This window comes from Pygocentrus nattereri, chromosome 1 (assembly GCF_015220715.1).
Source record: "Pygocentrus nattereri isolate fPygNat1 chromosome 1, fPygNat1.pri, whole genome shotgun sequence".
NCBI classification, from domain to species: Eukaryota; Metazoa; Chordata; class Actinopteri; order Characiformes; family Serrasalmidae; genus Pygocentrus; species Pygocentrus nattereri.
This window is the reverse complement of record NC_051211.1, coordinates 39,788,403-39,809,369: the sequence shown is the minus strand read 5'-3', so window position 1 is coordinate 39,809,369 and position 20,967 is coordinate 39,788,403. Positions and strand designations below refer to the sequence as shown.

General features: G+C 38.2%; 1 protein-coding gene across 3 annotated transcripts; it reads right to left on the bottom strand.

Moving 5' to 3' along the window:
- Positions 1-6,821: 6,821 nt before the first annotated feature.
- On the bottom strand, positions 6,822-19,679 carry nots (nothepsin). Of its 3 annotated transcripts, none has more exons than XM_037541742.1 (9): positions 19,615-19,679; positions 15,122-15,302; positions 13,990-14,107; positions 13,429-13,547; positions 12,189-12,388; positions 9,630-9,746; positions 9,071-9,224; positions 7,440-7,538; positions 6,822-7,082 (listed from the first exon to the last, which is right to left on the bottom strand). In XM_037541742.1, the coding sequence occupies exons 2-9, from the start codon at positions 15,125-15,127 to the stop codon at positions 6,906-6,908; spliced, it is 990 nt and encodes a 329-aa protein (XP_037397639.1). In that variant the 5' UTR covers positions 15,128-15,302; positions 19,615-19,679; the 3' UTR covers positions 6,822-6,905. The 3 variants fall into 3 exon arrangements, with proteins under 3 accessions (XP_037397639.1, XP_017549369.1, XP_037397636.1); XM_017693880.2 differs by lacking the exon at positions 19,615-19,679 and adding an exon at positions 16,066-16,132; XM_037541739.1 differs by lacking the exon at positions 19,615-19,679 and adding an exon at positions 16,066-16,132 and having other exon boundaries at positions 9,630-9,743.
- Between the last annotated feature and the right edge of the window lie 1,288 nt (positions 19,680-20,967).

The window sequence follows — 20,967 nt, the reverse complement described above, 5'->3', positions numbered from 1 at the left end:
GTACTGGCTAGCGTTTGTTTCATCTAAGTTAGTTAAATTACTACCTAAACATTCACTCCTGAAACATTTGGTCAAGTTTCAGTAGAGTTATGAACATTTTGCTAGTGGCAAAATTGAATGCTTGATCTTTTATTTTAATAAAATAAACATAAAAAAGCTACAGGGTCACTCAAAGGCCCAGAGTTTTAGTCTAATGTCTGAAATGAGTTTAATAAATGAGGCATTGTCTCAGATTTTTGCACCATACTGTAAATATGCTTATATACAATATATAAAAAGACTGTGACTGTTCCAGTCTCTGTCATCTTATCATGATATCACCATCAATCTGACTGTTCCATTCAGGAAATTCTTTGCCCTGCCCTAAAGGGTGGTGCTCACCAACACCCCGTGCTCTTTATAGCTTCCTGAACTTACACTTCCAGACTGAATTCATTAGAGTATGTTAACCAGCTTCCCACTCACAGCACTCAAAACACAATGTTAAACATCAGACACATGATACTACACCATAGCCAATCACAAATGAATGGGCAAGTTTAACAACGCACCTTCAATAGATACTACATTGGGACCATGCTGCAGTGCATTGCAGAGAGTGTGTGCGTAGGTGGAGCATGAGATGGAAATCGGAGGTCAGTGATGATTAAATAATTCCAATGCTTTTATAGCTGTGATAATGGCTGGCCCTCTCAATGACTGATAATGAATCTCAAGTGCACACACTCAAGTGGCGTGGGCTACCAACTGCAGCCTGTTATGGATACTAATATAGCAGTGCGATCATTCATTAGTGTGACGGAAAAAGATTAACAAAGATGAAGATTAATGAAGATCATGAGTGGAGAACAATAATAGAAGACGGAGGTGGAGTGCATGTGTGCCTGTAGCAGCTTTTGTACTCCTGAAGAATGGCTTCTACGACAGGCCTACCCGTCACAAACCATATACATAAACAATCAGCAGCAGTAGCTCTGATAAAGGCTTCGTGCCAAAACATCAGTCAGCTTTTATCTTATACAATAGCTTAATAAATAATCTAATCACAGGCAAACAACAGAGTTTTCCTAACCTCTGCTTATAGGATAGTCATCTTTTCATCTTCGAAGGTGAAAGAATCATTTCTTACATTAACCGCAGCCCCCTGGGAGTTTAAAGGAATACTCCAGCATTTTTCAACCTATTCTTTATCTGCAGCATCTGTAGCATATGGACGATTGTCACCGGTTTACTGACTTCTATTATAAACATCTATTATGAACAACATGTATATAAGTGTCTCAAGTACAGGAAAACACATCAAAATTAGTGTTTGAGGTAATTATCACTGTCAAATCAAAACACTGTAGCTCCAACTTCTATTTGGTTCCACACGGTTTAAAAACGCCAGCCGCTCTTTGCATTGTGTGAACATTTTGTGCTGAACCAAAGCGCCAAAACTACTTGCAATAAAATCATGTTACATTAACATACAGTAATGAAGAAGAATGAAGAAGCTTTTGTTCCTTCTTCTATAATTACTATTATAGAGATAAGAGATTAGGTTTGAAAAAAGCTGGAGTCTTTTTTTCAAAGGTCCTTATCAAACATTTATTATTTTTTTCCTGAAGGTCAACTTATGACAGTTGTCTTTGTTTACGAAAAACAGTCATAATTAATATTTATGTAACTTTATCGCCTTCAAATCTGGATCTTTAACCCAGTTTATGGTCTTAGATTTTGTAGTCACTAATAGTTCATGGACCTGTTGATGTAACTGGTTGGCCACCTTAATGTCATACTTACTAGTGATTACAAAATCCTGGACTGGAAACTGGATTCAGGGTCCAGTTTTAAAGACCTCTGCCTTAGAAATAAACAGGCTGTTTTTGTTACTGCAACTTTAAAGGTTATATGAGCCAATTTAAGGAATTAATTAACCAAGATAATCGTGACAGGGTTTAGTGTTTGTGTGGGTCAAACTATTAAAATGGTAAAGTTCAAGGCCTCTATGCTTTATGCTTGAAGCGCTCTCACACTGTCATATTATCATGCAAATGTGGACCATTCTACCAAATTAGTCCAAACTGACGTCCCACAGTAAAATGCATCAATTATGATAGTAATAAGCTAAATATGTACAAAATCATCATTTATAGGATAGTTCCTATCGAGAGGTGTCTGTCCCAAACCCTAACCCCTGAATTTTTTTGTGTGAAAAAAAAATGTATTAGTATCTTTTTCTCAGTGTTATTTTTAAAATATATTTTTATTTCTATTAAAGAACAATTTATGTTTATCATTCATTTTTAAATAAAAAACACTATTTAAAAAATCCCATATTTTATGTCACTGCCATAAGACCACGGCATCCATAGGTGGACCCCTATTTTAGCCACACCCCTGCACTTTAGAGCAGGAAGTGAGACTGCATCCCTGTCACTCATGGCCAGTTAGATCTCTTTGCATCAAAACACAAATTTTCTGCAGTTAAGTAATCTTTTTTGTATTTTAATGAAAAATATTATGATTTAATTTGTATACAGCTGTTCAAAGTTGTGTTTGCTAGTCATGTACTGATTAGCTAAAATGATCAATATATAGATTCGAGAATAAACTTGATGAGTCGATGTATATAAAGGATTGTTTTTTCTGACATTATATAAACAAAAAATTGGTCTGTTTTTCCATGTTAATTCCCGTTGAAAGACTGTAGGAACTGACGAGAAAAGTTTATGTGACCCTTATTAGTCCCACAACAGGGAAATTTTACCTCCGCATTTCACCCATCCGTGAAGTGAAACACCACATACACACTAGTGAACACACACACACTAGGGGGCAGTGAACACACTTGCCTGGAGTGGTGGGCAGCCCAATCCGCAGTTGGGGATTAGGTGTCTTGCTCAAGGACACCTCAGTCATATGCTGTCGGCTCTGGGGATCGGTTCCCTAACCTCCAGCCCTTGACTGCCCCGGACTGTCCCCTGAACAGGACATTTTAAGTGTTTCCATAATATATCAGTCACTTTCATTATTAAAAAATGAGGTAAATTCAGTTTCTCCATGGTAAGAGTCCTTCAAGTCCACCACAGAGGTGTGAGGAGAAGAGCAGGCTTTTCTCCAGGAAGATGTGGATGTCTGCTTGTGTCCCAGCAGGAAGCGGAGACCTTTTCCTCCTGCACCACACAGAGAGACAGCAGCTGCTGAACACACGCTGTGAGGGTGAAGATGAATGTAAAATGAATGACTAACCTAAACAGTGCAAAGCAAATATACAGCACACAATCTGCCTTCTTGATTAGGTGATACATTAAGATTTTATTTCATCAACTTTTAAGGCTGTAAAACATATAATTTTATTAGAACACTAGTATTTGCAATAGTGATTTCTCAGAAGGCTGCAGTATAAAAGTATGCTCTCTAACAAATTACAGGTTTTTTATTGTGAGCTGTGAGCATCCTGAGCAGTCACCAACAGTCGAGAATCATTGGCTGTGTTGTCCTGCATTGTGCCTCATTTAAAATGCAGCCTAGGTTGAAACAGCCCTTATAACTTTAACATAAATGAGCAGATGTACAGTGCCATAGGTTGAATAAGCAGCTGTATGTGTTGTTTTTTGTGACATCATAAAAACAGTTAAAAATGTTTCAGCTTATTTTTTATCAGACCATTTCTTCGGCTTCGATTAAGCATTCACATGATCAAATGTAAATAATGTTGGTTAGTATAATGCAGGACAGTGTTAATCATGTCGTGACCTGGCAACCATAACATTTGGTGCTAACAGACTAAAAATGGCAGAAAATGTCAGTAGAAAACTTTAGAAGCACACAGAGAAGTAGATCTGCAAATAATAGTAATATTATTATTAATAAATGTAAATAATGTATCATTTAAAAAATAGACTTACATATTCAGTGCAGACACGCTTGTTAGAGACAAAATATGAATGTAAAAAATGTACTTGCATCAGTCAAACCACTGAATCTAATGGGTGCTAAAGCAACAGGTTTTCATGTCTAAACCAGATAAATTTAAGCTGCCCCTTCAGATGAGCTTTTTTCCCTTTGCTTAATGGAGAAAGTCAGTGGAATACTCAGGGTTACTTTTTTATTCAGTAGAATACTGTGGCGGCTGCCCCTGGATCCGGTTCTGAGAAAAAGAGGTTTGGGGGCACATTTGCAGATCTGCACAGTGCACCCCACCCTCTCTACATAAAAAGAGACGTTGTTGCCATTTATTGTCGCTGTGTGTGTTGCTTAGTTAAAGGGGTGTGTATGTGTTATATGTGTTATTTTGTGTTGGGACATGGATTTAGTTAGTGAGGACTGGGGACACCTTCATTTTTGTGCTGACTGATGCGCCTTCTCTTCTACTTCTAATAAAAGAGCACTGCTCATAGTAGAAATTATGGCTTCCTCTGACTCTTCTTCTGCACAATGCCCCAATATAACAGACAACTGCAGGTGTTACAGTACTGTTCTCGTTCCATCAAGTGTAGGATGGAAACAAAGTGGTTCAATTCTTAAAACAGCAAGTGGAAAGTTGGCTAATCTGGAATTATTATTCTCTGTGATATCCAGGTGGATAAGTAAGCTCTCCTATTGGTTAGGACTTCAGTTTAGCACTCGTGTTTTTTTTTCCTCATGTTTCGACCGAGTTTAGACTTTTGTGGCCCAAAACTGAAGGCCTATCTGTAATTGTCACAAATTGTCACAAATTTTAGAATAAAATGTACCAACTATAACAGTATTTATCACTAAAATCTACTGTATTTCAATTTGAGTCCAACCTTGAAGTCGAGATGTTTTGTTGAGTGCAGGAGTTTGGGATTTCACTTATTGCTATTAAGTTACCTCACCCTTGCTTTATTCTCCTGTGCAAGAGTTTTTTACTGGGTGATGTCTCCACCTGTGGACAGAGAAAGCATTGCACATGCTACTTTATACTAGAAAAGGAAACCTTTACATCATACAGATCTGTAATGCAGAGTAGACCAGGAATAATGGGGAGCTCAACCTGCCAGTAGTTGAGTAAACCAATGTCACTCTTTCTAGGAGTAGACTCAATGTCTGATGTAGACATCATCATAGATGGAGTCACCCACCTTACTAGCCTTTTTTTTTCTTCATTCTCCTCTTCTTCCTTCTTCCATGCATGTTCAAGTCTTTCAGTTGTCATGAAATGTCACTGGATAACACAATTTTTCATTCATGTTCCCATACAGTCTCTGCGCCCTTCACTACTTCTTGAAGAGATTTTTGCATCTCACACCCCAAGGCAGAACTGACCTATGTTTTCTATTCATCTACTCATTGGAAAATGAATGAAGATTGGGCAATTGATTGGCTATTATAGTTTAAACTCATATTTCTAGGTATGCTGAGGGTGGAGGAGTGAGTTAAGTAGCCCCATCCCATGCTAGAGAAAGGGAGTACAAGCCGTTCCTGCACTGAGACCAAAATACTGATAAGAAATATCTACAAAAATTGAAAGAAAGACTCTGTTCTCTGGCTTCTCTGATATTCTTATATACAGTATTTTCTGTAGTTTGAGTCATGTATGCTAGGTCCTGAGCCCTGATGCAAGCTGTAGGCAATAGAGGCAAGAAAGTTCCCCACAGGAGAGTCAGAAGCCAGACGAAATTACACTGTATTTTTCTTTTTAAACTTGATATTTGCTACAGATCAAAAGAATACAATGCGAATTCTCTTGGGTATTGCGAGGGTCATTGACTCCAGTCCTAGAGGGCTAAAGTCAAGCTTATTTCTGTGATTTCAATTCTCAAACACCTCCACTAAACCTGAAAATGAGCTGACAAGAAGAATCAGACGTTTGAACAAGGAAATCACCAAACTGTACTCCAGCACTGATGACCCTTAATGTACAGCCTGAGAGAGTGGCAGAACGAGTCAAAGGCCTTCACTGATACTGACCACTGGACCTACTGGAGTAATCAGTCATGTGTGGCTTCTTGAATTATCATCTGTTTAACAATTGGACAATAATAAGTGTTTCACACAATTTATACACATAATATGTCCCAAAATATCCAGAGAGCTCATTAATTACATACCCAACTGTCACTGTGTCTTAAGATGTCTTGACAGTATTAACAAGATGTCTAGTCTTGTCTTGTCGTCACTAGTAGTGAAAAACATGAATTAGTTAACACATCATCTTCGGGGAACAAACTTGTTTTTGCATTTTTCTGTAAATGAAAGCGCACAGTATCTATTTGGTAAAAAAAGGGAAAGAATAAACATAAAATTTGCTTATATACAAGCCACTTTTAAAGTTTTATTTTACCCAATATGTTAAATTCAGCAAATGAAGAGTATTTGTGTGCTAAAATGTACAGAAATATGTTCTCTGTAGAGGATGTGTTATTACATATTTTCATTTAGTGTGTTTAAACCTATAGAGTATTTGAACTTTTGCATGCAGCTCTAGAAAGGGGCGTTCTGGAGCAGCTACACATGAGCCTAATATCACCACGCCCAATGCCAAGTGTCAGTTAGAGGAGTATAAAGCTCCCAGCACTGGGTTGTGTGAAGCAGTGGAACTACTTTCTCTGAAGGGATGGAGCTCCATCCTATGTCTCTGAGATGAACTGGAGTGGAATACTCATGTTTAGGTGTAGTTACACTGGAGGGGAATAAATGGTCTATTTTTATTTTGTAGGTAAATATGAGTGAGTAAGTTTCTCTACAATGAACCATTTCACATCAAACCACCCTGAATGACTTTGTTTACATCTGAAGGACTCCCCAGCGATTCCCCTTTAAATATCCATCTCTTTATATTGATAATGTTGCAAATAACAGAAGGTACTCGATGTTGCAGGATTGATTTTAATCATATATATTTAGTGGTGATGCTTCTTGCAGTCAGAGAGACCATGGCACCCCGAGAAGGTCCTTTATTCAGTAGGGCGAGCTTTGAGTCGAGCAAAGCCCACTCGATCTTGACCCCTGTCAAAGACACTGTAGACCTGAGCGAGGAAAACGTCCCCCAGAACCCACATTGGCCCAAATAAAGACGTGATATCTACTGCTTGGAAGCCAGTGAAACAGACCCCTCTGTCACCAATTACGTCCTGCACAGAGAAGAGAGTGGAAGAGAGAAAATACTAATAGTCCAGATCGCCATGTTGTTTATGTTTGATTGCCATTATGCTTGACTGCCATGGACAAGAATTTTGGCATGTTTCCTTGTATTTAATAAAGGAACAGAAGATCTATTGACTTGAAGCACATTTACGCTGAAGTAGCTGGCCATCAGCTCATATTATAAATGCATTTTGTATGCTGTAGATGTGGCTGATAGAGATCAGGTTGAAAAATGCTGGAGTATAAATTTAGTGAATTATTAGTTGATTAAAAAATCTATTTGTTTTATATCAGGCTGCAAGTAGAAACAGAAAAGACTGACGTGTTTGTATGCATATACTCACTTTCTTGACGTACATTTCTCCAGTAAGAGAATACTCCACTCCATTAATTACAAAAGATATCACAGGCAAGCTGCTGATCCTAGAACAGTCTACCAGAAACTGGAACCCAGAACAGAATTTAAATGACTAATAAGTTAATATGGCAACTTTTACAAAAATGTGGAACATTTCTTAAGACATGACATATTTTTGAGACTTTTTTGGCAGGTCATCTTAAAACAATATATTTAGAAGGATATCTAATGGTTGCCTATGCATGATAACTCTCATTTTAGGGGAGCACTCCATAGTAAGTAAGACGAACCATGGTACATGGACATCTGGAACACAAAAAGGTTTAACCCCTTAAAATCCCAGTCTTATTACATACTAAGGCTTATTATTTAGTAACTACAGGGATGCAAACTGGCTGCGCTATTCTTAGGTTATATAAGTGTGCACATTATGCACATTCACTCGCCTGTTTGCTGAGTAAATTAGTCTATCACAGCAAGATACACAGATTATTAAATGCAGCATAATCATACTCTCATAACTGACTGGTATCTACACTGTTAGAAATAAAGGTTCTGTGCAGGTACATTTTTCATTCATCAAGGTACAAATAATGTAAATGTACCTCAAAGGTACAACAGTGGTTTTAAGGTCCAATAGTGAACCTTAAATATGTTTTCCCCAGGTGAAAAGTACATATTTGTATATTTTCATAACCAAATAAAAAACAGAACAATAATAATAAAATAAAATAAAAAGCCTGGAGATGCGATGGGGTGTGTGGAGTCAATACAATTTCAAACGCATATTTTCAGTGGATTATGGTACAATTATGTTCCCTGACCAAAGACTCTTTGAGGGTTGGTTTCCCCAGTGACAAGAGGGGGACTGCCCCAGTGACAGTTTCATATCTTTATTTCAGAGGGAGTGCCTTAATGGCAGATTTTCACCATAAAGCATAACTCATGCTTTATTAAGGTTGACTGACTAACTCACTTTCCACAAGTGTGTCCAGAAGGGGGGCCATGCTTCATTCTAGGGTGGCCCTGGCCACCTGTGACCACCCCTCAGCTATGCCAAAAATGAAATAATTAGTCTAGCAATTACTATAAATACATAACTACGCTTTATCATTTGACATAACGTCTTCTTGTTTGCTCTTTAAATTGTAAATAAAGCATCAGTTTATATTTATGTGTTTAGAATATAACAGTTAAATCTACCCTAGAGGTGTATGTTAGGCTGTGCATATTTTGGACCATCTCCAACTTGAGAGTTATGAATAACATCCACAGACATTAGATCTGCACTTCAGCGTGGATTTCACTGGCTTCTGAAATATAATTGATCATTCAGCGCACTGTTTGGATGTTTCTCCTCTTCAAAATGCATCCTTCTTCCCATCATTTCAGTTCACAGATGGAAAACATGATCTTCTCATGATTATTTTGTGTCGCACAGTGATGTAATGCACATTTGAATCAAGTAAATTCACCGTATCCCTTTTTCAGTGACTGTAAACTTGTATTAAAGCGTGGTGATTTAATGCTTGACTGTAAGCAGCTTTAGCAGCGCAATATCACTGATAACACAGCACACAGATCGGCTTTTATTTCTTAAGCTCATGCCAGTCTCACCTCTCCAAAGGGAGTTGGTGTAGCTCCAATAAGCTGCTGAAGGAACAGGATGTCCATAGCCGGCCCAGCGATCAGAGACGTTCCCGTGTCAACAACTGCCTGGCAACTGTTAGCATCAGCCTTGCAGAAGGAAGTGGTCCCCTGTACCTTCACTCTGAAAAAGGAGTTTAAGAGACAGACTGTACATAACTTCTGTTGAATCATTCATCATGAAAGTTTGATTTAATGTAAAAGGCAGTTTCCAAATGATATAAAACTTTAATCAAACTTTGCCCTCAATTCATCAACAATCTATAAATACTGTTCATGTTTTGCTAATGGGATGGAAAAGGCAAGCAACACAGTTAGTGGTGGTCCTTTAGTGGTCCATTTCCATTGACAGACAGGGTAAAGGAGGGCTGACAAGCTGGGCAGCAACAGCTACAGGGCCAGTTTGCTAGCACGCCATTCAAAGCTGCTTTTAAGCGTAAAATTATGCAATAAGTAAATAAATAAAATCGTCAATAAATCCTACACAGTTCATGTGAATGATGTAAGGCAACCGACACAATAAACTCACGCATCCATTTTGATCTGCCAGTAGCCTTTTACAGTGACCGGGGACCAGTTAATGGGGCGAACAAAAAGGTCTTCATCCACAGCTCCTAGTAGCAGCTCTCCCTCCTTACCCGGACTGCTGAACCAGGGAAAAGCGCATGGACTGTAAGAGTCTTCATCATAATCATCATCATCATTAACATGGTAAAAAACAAATCACCAAGTAGAGTCAGAATTAGCAACATCATAGCTGGTGTTCTACGATCTGTAATGCTGAATAGAAAGGAGAACTCCAGTGCTTTTCAGTCTAATTTCTATCTGCTCATCTGTAGAGTCAGCACTTGTGCATTGGTTTCTATTGTAAGTTTTCTTTTGTCTGTTCTTTTACTGACTACAGGGACACGAGTCAAAATTACTGTCTGCGGTAACTTAACATTTGCTTCAGATGCATTGAAAGACAGACAGTAAACTATATTGAAAATTAGGTCTAGAATTTCTTACTGATTAATAGTTTCCAAAATTAAAGGACCCATATCCTACATTTTTCCTGTATTTTATCTTTTCCATGAGGTCCAGTTTTATGTACAGTTATAAAAAAAGATGGTTCTTTAAGAGTTCTTTAGTAAAGCAAAATTGTTCTATATAGAACCATGAACAATCAACAAACCAAACAAAGGGTTCCTTGCATCAGGAAAGGGTTCTTCAGACTGATGGACAGTGTGCAGGCATGTGCTATAGACAGTTGTATACAGAAACATTTTGAAAAGGGTTCTAAATAGCACCCAAATGGGTTCTTTTATTGTTACATGCTTGACATCGTAAGAGTAGATGAACTCTTTTCCGTTCTATTTAAAACCATTTTCGAAAAGGTTCTATGTAGAACCATCTACAGCACATTCTCCATCAATCTAGAAAATGCTTTCATGATGCAAAGAACCCTTTAATCATGCAGAGGGTTCACTGTTCATTGTTCAATATAGAACTGTGGTCTTTTATTTACAAGACATTAAATTAAAAAGGCTGTTTTGGTTCAAATGTTCTGAAGAGTGACATATGTAAGTGACCTCTGTTCTGATTGGTTGCCCTGTATTGTGTCTCATTTATAAAGCAGTCCAGGTTTAAACACTTCTCATAATTTCAGCTGTAGGCTGCATAGGAGATGTATGTAAATGTGTTGGTTCTCGTGATAAAAACAATTCATTAAAACATTTATTAGAATAAAGTGAGGAAACTTCAGGCCCATTAAATACTGGGCATTTAGCTGTATTCAGGCTTGCCCAGAGGACAGTTCTATTGCTTAAATGATGATTTTCCTAAAATTCCTTATGAGAAACAGCATTACACAAAGACAGAGGAAACAAAGAGACACAGAAGCCAATTAAAGATACACAGGTGTGTTAGTATCTTAGCAAATCTGAGCACAACAGATGACTATTGAGATCTACATTCAAACTTAAGAGGAGACGTGATGATATGACATCACTAGGGTCGTTTTCTCAGGAGAAACAATTGAGTAGCAGAAGACTTTAACCAAAATCTACTGTTTCTTTGCTTCTGATCTCATTGTTGTCTAGGAGACACTCCAGAGATGTTAAGATCTGTTTTTAGTTTTCTTCCCTGTGGATGGTGCAGAGTTTGCTGGTTTCTCAGTTCTAACACACCTATGTGAGTTGAGTCAGTTGTGTTTGAGTGAGGAAATCATTCAAGTTTGCTGGACTAAGACTCTCCAGTTCTGCAGTGGAGCATCTTCACACTATATGTCTGATATTACCACTGTTACAGTATTTCTACTGTCAATTCACTATCACACTGCACTGTGCCCCGGTCATTTCTCCTCATTTCTGCATTAAATAAAGGGTGGTCGTAAAGGAAGGTGTTCCTGTCAGTCCCTTTTTCGTACAACAAGAAAAGAAGGATTAGAAATATTCAACTACAACTACATTTGTATTTCAGTCTTATTCATAAAAACATACATAAACTACAAAAGTGAGTGATTGCAAAGTTTATACAGTTCTCTTGCTTTGCTAGATGGGTGCTAGTGTGTTTCACACGGTTGCAATATTGCTCTATGTGGCTGCTTGGGTGTTGCTAGGCTGTTGCTATAGTGTTTTGGATGGTGTTGCTAGATGGTTGCCATTATATCCGATGGTGGTTTTTAGGGTGTTACTAGGTGGTTGTCATGGTATCCCTAGTGGTTGCCAGGCAGTTGCCGTGGTGTTGCTAAGGGGCTGCTATGATATCCCAGGAGGTTGCTAGGGGGTTGCTAGCTAAGGGGTTGCTAGGCAGTTGCCACGGCATCTGACAGGGTTGCTAGTTGCTAGTGTACTTCAGTCATGGCGACATAAAAGGGGTGTACAAACTTTTGGCCACATAATTTGCCATTCTTTCCTATAAGGAAAAAAATGGAAAACGGAACCCATACATCCAGTCAAAAAGCAGTATGTAAGCGCACGTCTCACAATTACATTCTGACATCTCAAAAAATGTGGAACTATTTAGAGGATAATAATTTGACAGAAAAATAATAATAATAATAAGAAGAAGTTGGATAAGAACAGCGTTGCACTAAAAACATTCTCACTTGTTGAGGTAGAAAGAGAAGATGGGCTTCTCTACTTTGTTCTGGTTTATCAGGTTGTCAAAGACAGGTGCTCCCAGTTCATCAGACAGGCTGGGATAACTCAGCCCCAAAACACCATCAAACTTGGTCATGACGAAGGACAAGCCGGGCTCATACACAGACTCCCCGAACTCCTGATTCTCCACAGCCAGTGAGCCCACCTGCACAATACAGTGGCTGAAACAACACACACTCACTAGAGGTACAAACCACGGTAGGCAGGAGACTGGAGAGACTGAAGGATTAGTTTAGAGTTTTATAGTATTTGTATTGTTGGGCCATTGCTGGCAGCTTCCTTCACATTATATACAATAACACACAAGGAGAAAGAAAGAGTTTTAACATTTCATGAGATTCTCCTTTGGCCCACAGTGCTCTCAGTTTAGGATTAAGGATTAGGAAAAACATTTTACCTATAACCACTCTTTAAACTTAAGTTGTTCAGCAATGTTCTAAAAGTGCTATTTGGGACCCATTTGCTTTTTAAGGGGCATAAAGGTTGGAGAGTGGGGCACAAAGTAACATGTAATGTGGATTTTTTTATGTAGTTAAATAGTTTAACATGTTTTTGGTCACATTCTTGTTTCCCACAGTGATGCCATTTTTTAATTCTGACAGCAATCAAATAAGATATTTCTTAAGATTGACCTTGAAGACAAGTTTTTTTTAAAATAGAATTCACATCTATATTATTTTCATTACTGTTTCGTTAGCTGTAATGTAGCACTATTTTGAAGCATATAAATAATCTGCTATGAGAAAAGGCCTTAGCTCCAAGTATAACTATTTGAAAGTTTATATGCACAGATTCATCAAAAACTTATATAGATAGCATGTAAATGTTATGTGCTCTGATATGAGCTCTTCTACTTTGTGTTAGCTCACTTTTATTTATTATTCACCTTATCTCACTCAAAACAACATAGCCAAGTCTGTTATAATGAACCTCACACTATGACATGTGGACTCACACTGCTTTCAGCTAAAGTGGTCATAAATGGTAAGAGACAAAGTTCACGTTTTCATTTGTATTTGAGATGCACCTAATTATTGCCAGAATAAGGAAACTCAGACCTACAGGCTAAACTACATTAATATCAGCTTCATAACCAAGACACTATCCTCTGGAGAAAACAGTGTAGCACTCAGAGAACCAGGCCTAATCTAACAAACGTCTACTGGACAGTGGCTGTGGATTTACCTTCAGCAGATCTTTAGCCAGCACCCCCAGCAGGTGTCCAGAGCCATAATGGATGCCAAAGACTCGGCCATCACGAATGTAGGTGCTGGACTCGAAGGCCTTGAACTTGTGGTGCGAAGCTGTGCCAAGAGAGGAACACAGTGACCTGATGACTCACAGGCTTTGGTCCCTATCAGAAACAAACATGGACTGATAGGACTAAATTAAACACTTATATGGACAAAAGTGTATTACTGAGAGTAAACATACAGCTTTACATTGGTCTTTTAAACAACATGAACAAAAACAGTCTGGTGTGCCTTTAAATCAGTGTTTGAGACACAATGTACAGAAAATTCTTGATCATTTTCACATGAAAAATGAAAAAACAAATACTGTTAACTGCAACTACTGTGAACTGATTATTCAGTTATTAATCTTTAAACTTGCTTTCAAATAACTACATTATTCTGTAGCTATTATGAAATATGCATGTTAAGTAACAGTGTAGCAGATTAATCAATGTGGAAGGACTGGAGAATGTTGGCAAGCGTTAGTGTGGATAGTGAATGTGTCTAATACCACATGCTGGACTGACGCAGTAGAAGGAGGGCACCCATAGGTCAGCTGAGCCGGTGTCAAACACCACTGTAAAGTTCTGCCCTGGTGTTCCGAGACTGATCAGACCAAAGTACTGCGCCTTCACAACACACAGCACATCTGCTTATTTACACTGGAACAGAATCTCAGCTTACAGGAACAGATATTATTTAATGACTATTGATTGACTCATTGCATAATTTTACATTAAACCATTTAAAAAGACAGAGTAGTCGTAAAAATGTATTACCCCTTTGCTTCAACAGTATATTTGTGAATGCAAATGAGCATTAACAACATGACCCTTAATGTTTCTCAACCTGAGTCCTTGGGGTCCACCTAACAGGTTCCACACTTAACTCTATCCCAAATCCCACCACACAGATTTAGAACAAAAACACGGAACTGTCTGGCATCCCCCAAAGACCTGAGAAACACTACACATAACAAATCCCACCAATTTAAAGAAGAATTGCACAGAATTTCCAAAATTCTCTATTTATTAATTATATAATTAGTTATTTAGAGTGGCGTGATGATAAATAGTACACTGTATAAAAATTAACAACCCAGATTTCTTTACAGTGATGATGGGTTGTGATGTGCAAATATAGACACTTTATTTGCTATCCAAAATGACTAATGACCCTACATGTGTCTATATGTATATGAACATGGAATATGTAATGTTGGTAATTATAATAACATTTTCATTATATATAATATTTTACTGTACACTCTCAAGAAATGTGTCATACTATTATAATATTTTGGGGGCTATTTTGACTCTCAAGTCCCTTATTTCAAAACTACTGTAAAAAATCATCTCAACCATTGTAACCATTCCATGTAACACCTTTCTGCAAGGTATCTTTTATGGGCATTGAACACTTGAGATGTCTGGTTCCTATCACTCTGTAAGAATTCTTTTTTCTAAAATTGGTGGAATTCCCCTTTAAAATCATGATGTAAATGTCATGAGGACATTAAGCTGATTTGTCTCATTATGCTGAGTTTTACTTCTACTCTTCATCACAGATCAAGCTGATAATGAGTAGAGCTGTTCAGTTCAGTTCATTAGTTCACTGTGTATTTGAAAGCTGATGTTACTCACATCCATGTAGTTGTACAGCCTCTCTGCAGCTTTGCCTGGTTTGAGAGACACTAAGGTGGGTGGGTAGCACTGGGAGTAGCGCCGGGAGAAAACATCCACCTGATGATCCTTTAGAAAGTCCTCCAGCTGGTCACTGGCTCTTAAGTGGCTCCTCAGAGAAGGCTTCTTAATCAGTGGTATCCTTGGATTTAAAGACTAGTCATACACAGTGCTGAGCAGCATTGGGAAATTTAGATCATTTATATTATATATAAAGTACATCATGCTCTCATATGCTATTTAAGTTAATATGAAGCTGAACTCTTTCTTCCTGAATGCTGGTCATCTATGCTAAAAGAATGTCTTACAAACCTAACAAAGCTTCTTTACACTCTCGTAATCTGTTTTCTTTTAAAACTAGAGGAGGCTTAACAGAGTTTAGTTTAAATTCAGAGTACATAGGTATTTCATGTATTTTGAACTGCCCTGAAACACCCAACAAATGACATATTATCGCAGTAGGATTCTCATTTTTTGTCACTTTTCTCCTTTTTTTTAACATAACTTGAAATGCCAGCAGCCCATTATATTGTGTCAAAAGTTCATGCCAAACTGACCAACAGAAAAGTGAGACAAAAAATCTCGCTACAGTTAGTTTGTAAAGTTTTTTCCTTCTCCTGTAAAGTCACCATTTTGGAGATTCAACAGCAATGATATACTGCAAGTTTTGGACTTTTGGACATGTAAAATTTAAAAAATGATGAAAACAACTTCTTTTTCACTAACAACAAAAATACTGGTAATGACAAAATATAACTCAGCACCAATCATACAGAGCTAACTTGTTTCATTAGTAGTTCTTTCAGGGAGTTATTCAGCTTTAGCAGGCTGAACAGCCACTTTAGCCTCTGTTGCAGAGATTCCTAAACTTGCACTATTGAATTTGGCCTTTTGCATTTTCTTACCTTACCAGGCCTCGAACAAAGCACAGACAGCACAGCAGCAGAAGCAGAATTCGCTTCATCCTGGCTATTTGACAACCTCTGGCTTTCATACAGAACAGCTGACCTGGTCAGGCATTTATTCAGCTCGTAGTCACCCTACTGAGCCAATCATGACACAATTCAGTGTTTGTGTGAGTCAGGTCACTGAAAAAGGCAAAAGGTCCAAAGTCTCTATGCTTTATGCTTAAAGCACTCCTATACTGTCATATTTTCATGCTTGAATGAACATTTGAATTTTTATACAGACTATTCTACCAAACTATTTGAAAATGTGGTCCCACAGTGAAAGAAAAACAATCAGGTGTTCAGACCTTCAGATATTTGCTGGGATTAGGTTGTGATCTATTTAAATCCAAGGCATTAACTGAGATGGTAATTAGCCAAATATACACACAATCATCATTTACAGGGTACTTTCAATCAGGAGCTGTCTGTTCCAAACCCTAACCCCTACATTTCAACAGCAAAAAATGATTTCTTTGTTTTTAAAAAGATCTTTACTGATTTCCTCTGATCTTGAAAGAGTTAAATTTTAAAAAAAATGCTGACCCATGTTTCATGTCACTACTGAAACACAAGTTTTAGTCCATAGGTGGAGCCTTATTTCACCACATGGTGAGAAGTTAGACTGTTTTAATGTAAATGTGCCCCAAAATCTAAACATCACTGTGTAATATTAAGAATAGTAACTACCTAAACATATATTTTCTACAATGAAGGGTTTTTTGGTGTGTATAACTGTTCAAAGCTGACAATCAACACCACTGAAAAAGCCATGTCATATAAACTTACTAGAATAAACATTCTTCCACTAGTAACAGTACAGTCTACCAATATATATTACACATAGCACGAAAAATATGTAAGACAGTAAAGATTAGTGATCAAACATCTACAATATAGTCTTAAAATATACTGTGAATTTAGACTAATTCCAGGTTGCCTCAGCCTTTCAGTCAGTTAAACGTTAGTCCTAAAAAAGATGCAATAAGTCACCTAAAAGGCATAAAGTTGCAAGAAAAAGTAAGTGAACCTTTTGGAGCTTACCTGGATTTCTGCAGTGAATAATAATAAAATGTAGTCTGATCATTATAGTCATATATTATAATCCATTATTATATATAAGTCATAATTACAAACACCATCTAACTAAACTAATAACACACATTTGATTTACTTGTGTGCTTTGGGTCATTGTCGTGTTGCATCACCCAACATCACTTCAGCTTGAGGTCATAGATTGCTGTCCTTACACTCTGCTGTAAAATGTTTTGATACACCATTGAACCATTGTTTCCTCAACAATGTCACAGGCCTTGAGGCAGCAAAACAGCCAACACATGATACTCCCTCCACCATGCTTCAGAGCTGGGATGAGGTTTTGGTGTTGGTGTGTAGTGTCTTTTTCCTTCAAACATAGTGTTGTGCATTTGTGCTAGGAACTTCCACTTTTGTCTCATATCCTTAGAACGTTTTCTCAGAAGTACTGTGGAACATCCATGTAATCTTGTGTGAACCCAAAATACCTGTGATTTTTTTGTTTTGTTTTTTTTGGACAGCAGCTGTTTTCTTCATGGTGTCTTTTATTGAACACCATTCATGTTTAGTATTTTCTTTGGGTTCTTTCTCACCTCTTTCAGGATTCCCTGTTGTGCTCATTGAGCGACCTTAACAAGGTGTCCATTCCCAGGGAGAGTAGCAACTGTCATGAACTTTCTCCACGTGTTGGCAATTTGTCTAGCTGTTGATTGATGTACACCCAGGTCTTTAGCTTTTGAAGCTTTTTACAGCACCATACACGTCTTCTGAAAGTTGCTTGCATCAAGGCATGGCTCACACCAACCTTTCTTAAGAACAGATTGGTCAGCAACAAGGTTTTGTGTACTGCCTTTATTTAATGGGCAAAGCACCTGTGAAACCCACCCTTTTAATCTCATTTTAAATAAAACATTTTTCCAATTAGCTCTTGGAGACATCATGAACTTTTTCTAGCATGCACTGTGGATATTTACTCAGTGTGCTCAATAAAAGACATGAAAAGTACAGCTGTCTGTGTTATTCGTTTAGTTCGAAGATGCATTAAACCCGGAGTTCCTAATATGGGCATAAGAGCATGGCACAGACTACAAAATGACTAGACTACGGTGGTCTATAGTGTTTTTGTTTTTTACCAGAGCTACATACCTAGATGCTGCATTGTCTGTTGTTCTCTATCTGAGGCGGTCAAGATCCGCTTGTGAACACATTCACTCGGATTGAGAGATGAGGAGTCTCCGGATTAAATCGGCCACAACTTCCATACTACTACCAATTTTCACCAAATTTGTTTTGTTATAATCCTCAGACATACATTAATCTAGGCTGCACAGACTGCTCTCAGTAGCTCTCATTTCCTTAATAACTGATTGTGCTGCGGTAGAAACACAATCACACACACATCAGCAAATCCACCAATGTGTGAATCACTTCTAATCTTAATACACATACAAATAAAACAAGCCCTTCAACACACAGCAAGAAGGACGAAGCTGAAGTTATTCTTCTTATTTGCCAGCTTCATCTTCAAGTCTTGGTTGGGATAATGTAGTGGTTAACACCTCTGCCTTCTACACTGTAGACTGGGGTTAATCCCCACCTGGGCAAACACCGTACACTATACCAATAAGAGTCCTTGGGCAAGACTCCCAACACCGCCTTGGCCTACCTATGTAAAATGTACAAATTGTAAGTCGCTCTGGATAGGAGTGACAGCCGTAAATGTAAGTCTTCCTCTTCCACCTTAAATGGTGCAGCAGTAACTTTCTGGTGCCTGAAGCAACACCATTTAAGGTGGAACGGGAAAATTTGAAAAAGAAGCTGGCAAATAAGAAGCTAACTAAGCTAAGCTAACCGTTTTGTGTGCTAACGGTGCTAACACTAATCTGTTATGAAAATCTACACGGATTATGGGACGCTAAGGAATGCAAGCTACAAAGCATTACTACAAACTACTACATGAAGTTAAGATCTCCTGAATAGACTATTAAATTAAATAAGATTAATATAAAACCAGAGGAGAAAATGTCTCATCAACAAGTTCTTTGTGTTTCACCAACCACGTGGCCATATCTGTTCCACACAAACATGAGCGTGGATCACTGGTGCCCTCCGTTATATGATCCTGCCCCGCTTTCTGAGTGCAGTATTCTTGAGCAGAATAACGTTGGAAGGTATCTTTCTTAAACTGGCGCTCTGTAATGGTACCGAAGGCAGTACAGCAGCGATGTTAACCGCCCTAAAACGGTGGCGCCATTGACGTGCCTGGCTGGACCCAACACGGCATCTAGGTATTAACGCCTGTGTGGCGGATTCACGACAGCTTTCTCGAAAACAGTACTCCTGTCCTGAACGTTCATCCTTTCATTTATGGTATTAATTGTTTGTTATTTGATGCATCACTTATATCAGAGTCATCGGGAGGAGTTCTGTGTGTCTTTATGAACTTTTATAGTTTTAAACCCATTTTCCTACCTGTCATGATGAATTTAGTGGGACTTCTGGCATTTTTTGTTTTCCACAATCCGTTTCAAATCTGGCTTGTACTCAGTTGGCGCTACTCGAAGCAGTTCTTTCACACGTGTATCAGTAAGAACAGAGTGATGCTTTGATTTCATGTTTCAGGGTGGAAAATACTGATTCACAAACATGGGTTGAGCCGAGCATTGACAGGAGCGTCAGTGCTGCTTGTTTTACATTGGGTTACTTCACCACAGGCACGATTTCCCAAAATTCCAGGGTTCCCTCACTCAGAACAGACCTGAGTCTGTCATCTTTAAAAAGTTCAATCATCTAATCAATGTAGCTTCATCTGTCATCAACGGGGGTTTCAAACAGTCTGAATCAGCAGCTAAAGGGTTCATAAGGATTGTCATTTGTGGCCTTTTCAGCTGTAGATCACGGAATCTGTCCTCAAAGCAAATCTGTCCTTGCAGACTTTCAAGAAGTGCTGCATAGTGTGCAGTTCTCCTTTTTAGGACCTCAGCTGCTTGGGCACTTTCATTTGACACAGACTGGAAATGTGTTAGTTCTCCCTTTTTAAGAAGAGTTTTAATTAGCTTGAGTTTGTTAACAAATGCAAATGCTGACTGCACTAAATCAGGTAGCATCTTTAATTTCCCCTGGAGATCAAGGTTTAGTCTGTCCAAGTGGTGCAGCATGTCCAGCAGAAAAGCCAGATCTAAAATCCAGTGGGGATCAGAAAGCTCAGGTTAGACTGTGTGTTTTATTTCCAGGAACAACTTCACTTGGTTCAAAAGTTCAAAAGTTCATTTCTCGAGATCAGAGTGTAACTGTGTCTCAGTCAGTGGTGGACAGTAACTAAGTAAATGTAATTAGTTACTGTACTTAAGTATTTTTTTGTGTATCTGTACTTTACTTAAGTTTTTCCATTTTGGGCGACTTTTTACTTTCACTCCACTACATTTCAGAGTCTAATATCTGACTTTTTACTCCACTACATTTTGAGAAATCTGTCGTTCCTTTTGGTTTCTGTGTGTATAAAAATGTAACATGTCAAAACAAAGAAGTGCAAAGCAAGAGCACCAATCAGGACACAGCGGTCACTTTGTTCTGAGCTTGTTTTGACCTGTTGGTCATACCGACCCAGTGCAGCACACGGTTCAACGTCAGCGCAGCAGCGTAAAATTTGGGAGCACATACGTCACCGAAATGATGAACTAACCTAACTTTGTGTAAATAAACCACAATATAGAAATATGTACACATAGGCAGTTTGACTGGCAGGTTTCTTTTTTCTGAATTCATACAAACACTTTCATTTTATAGTAAATTAGTTTCAGTTAGTTTATGTTTATGAACAGAGGC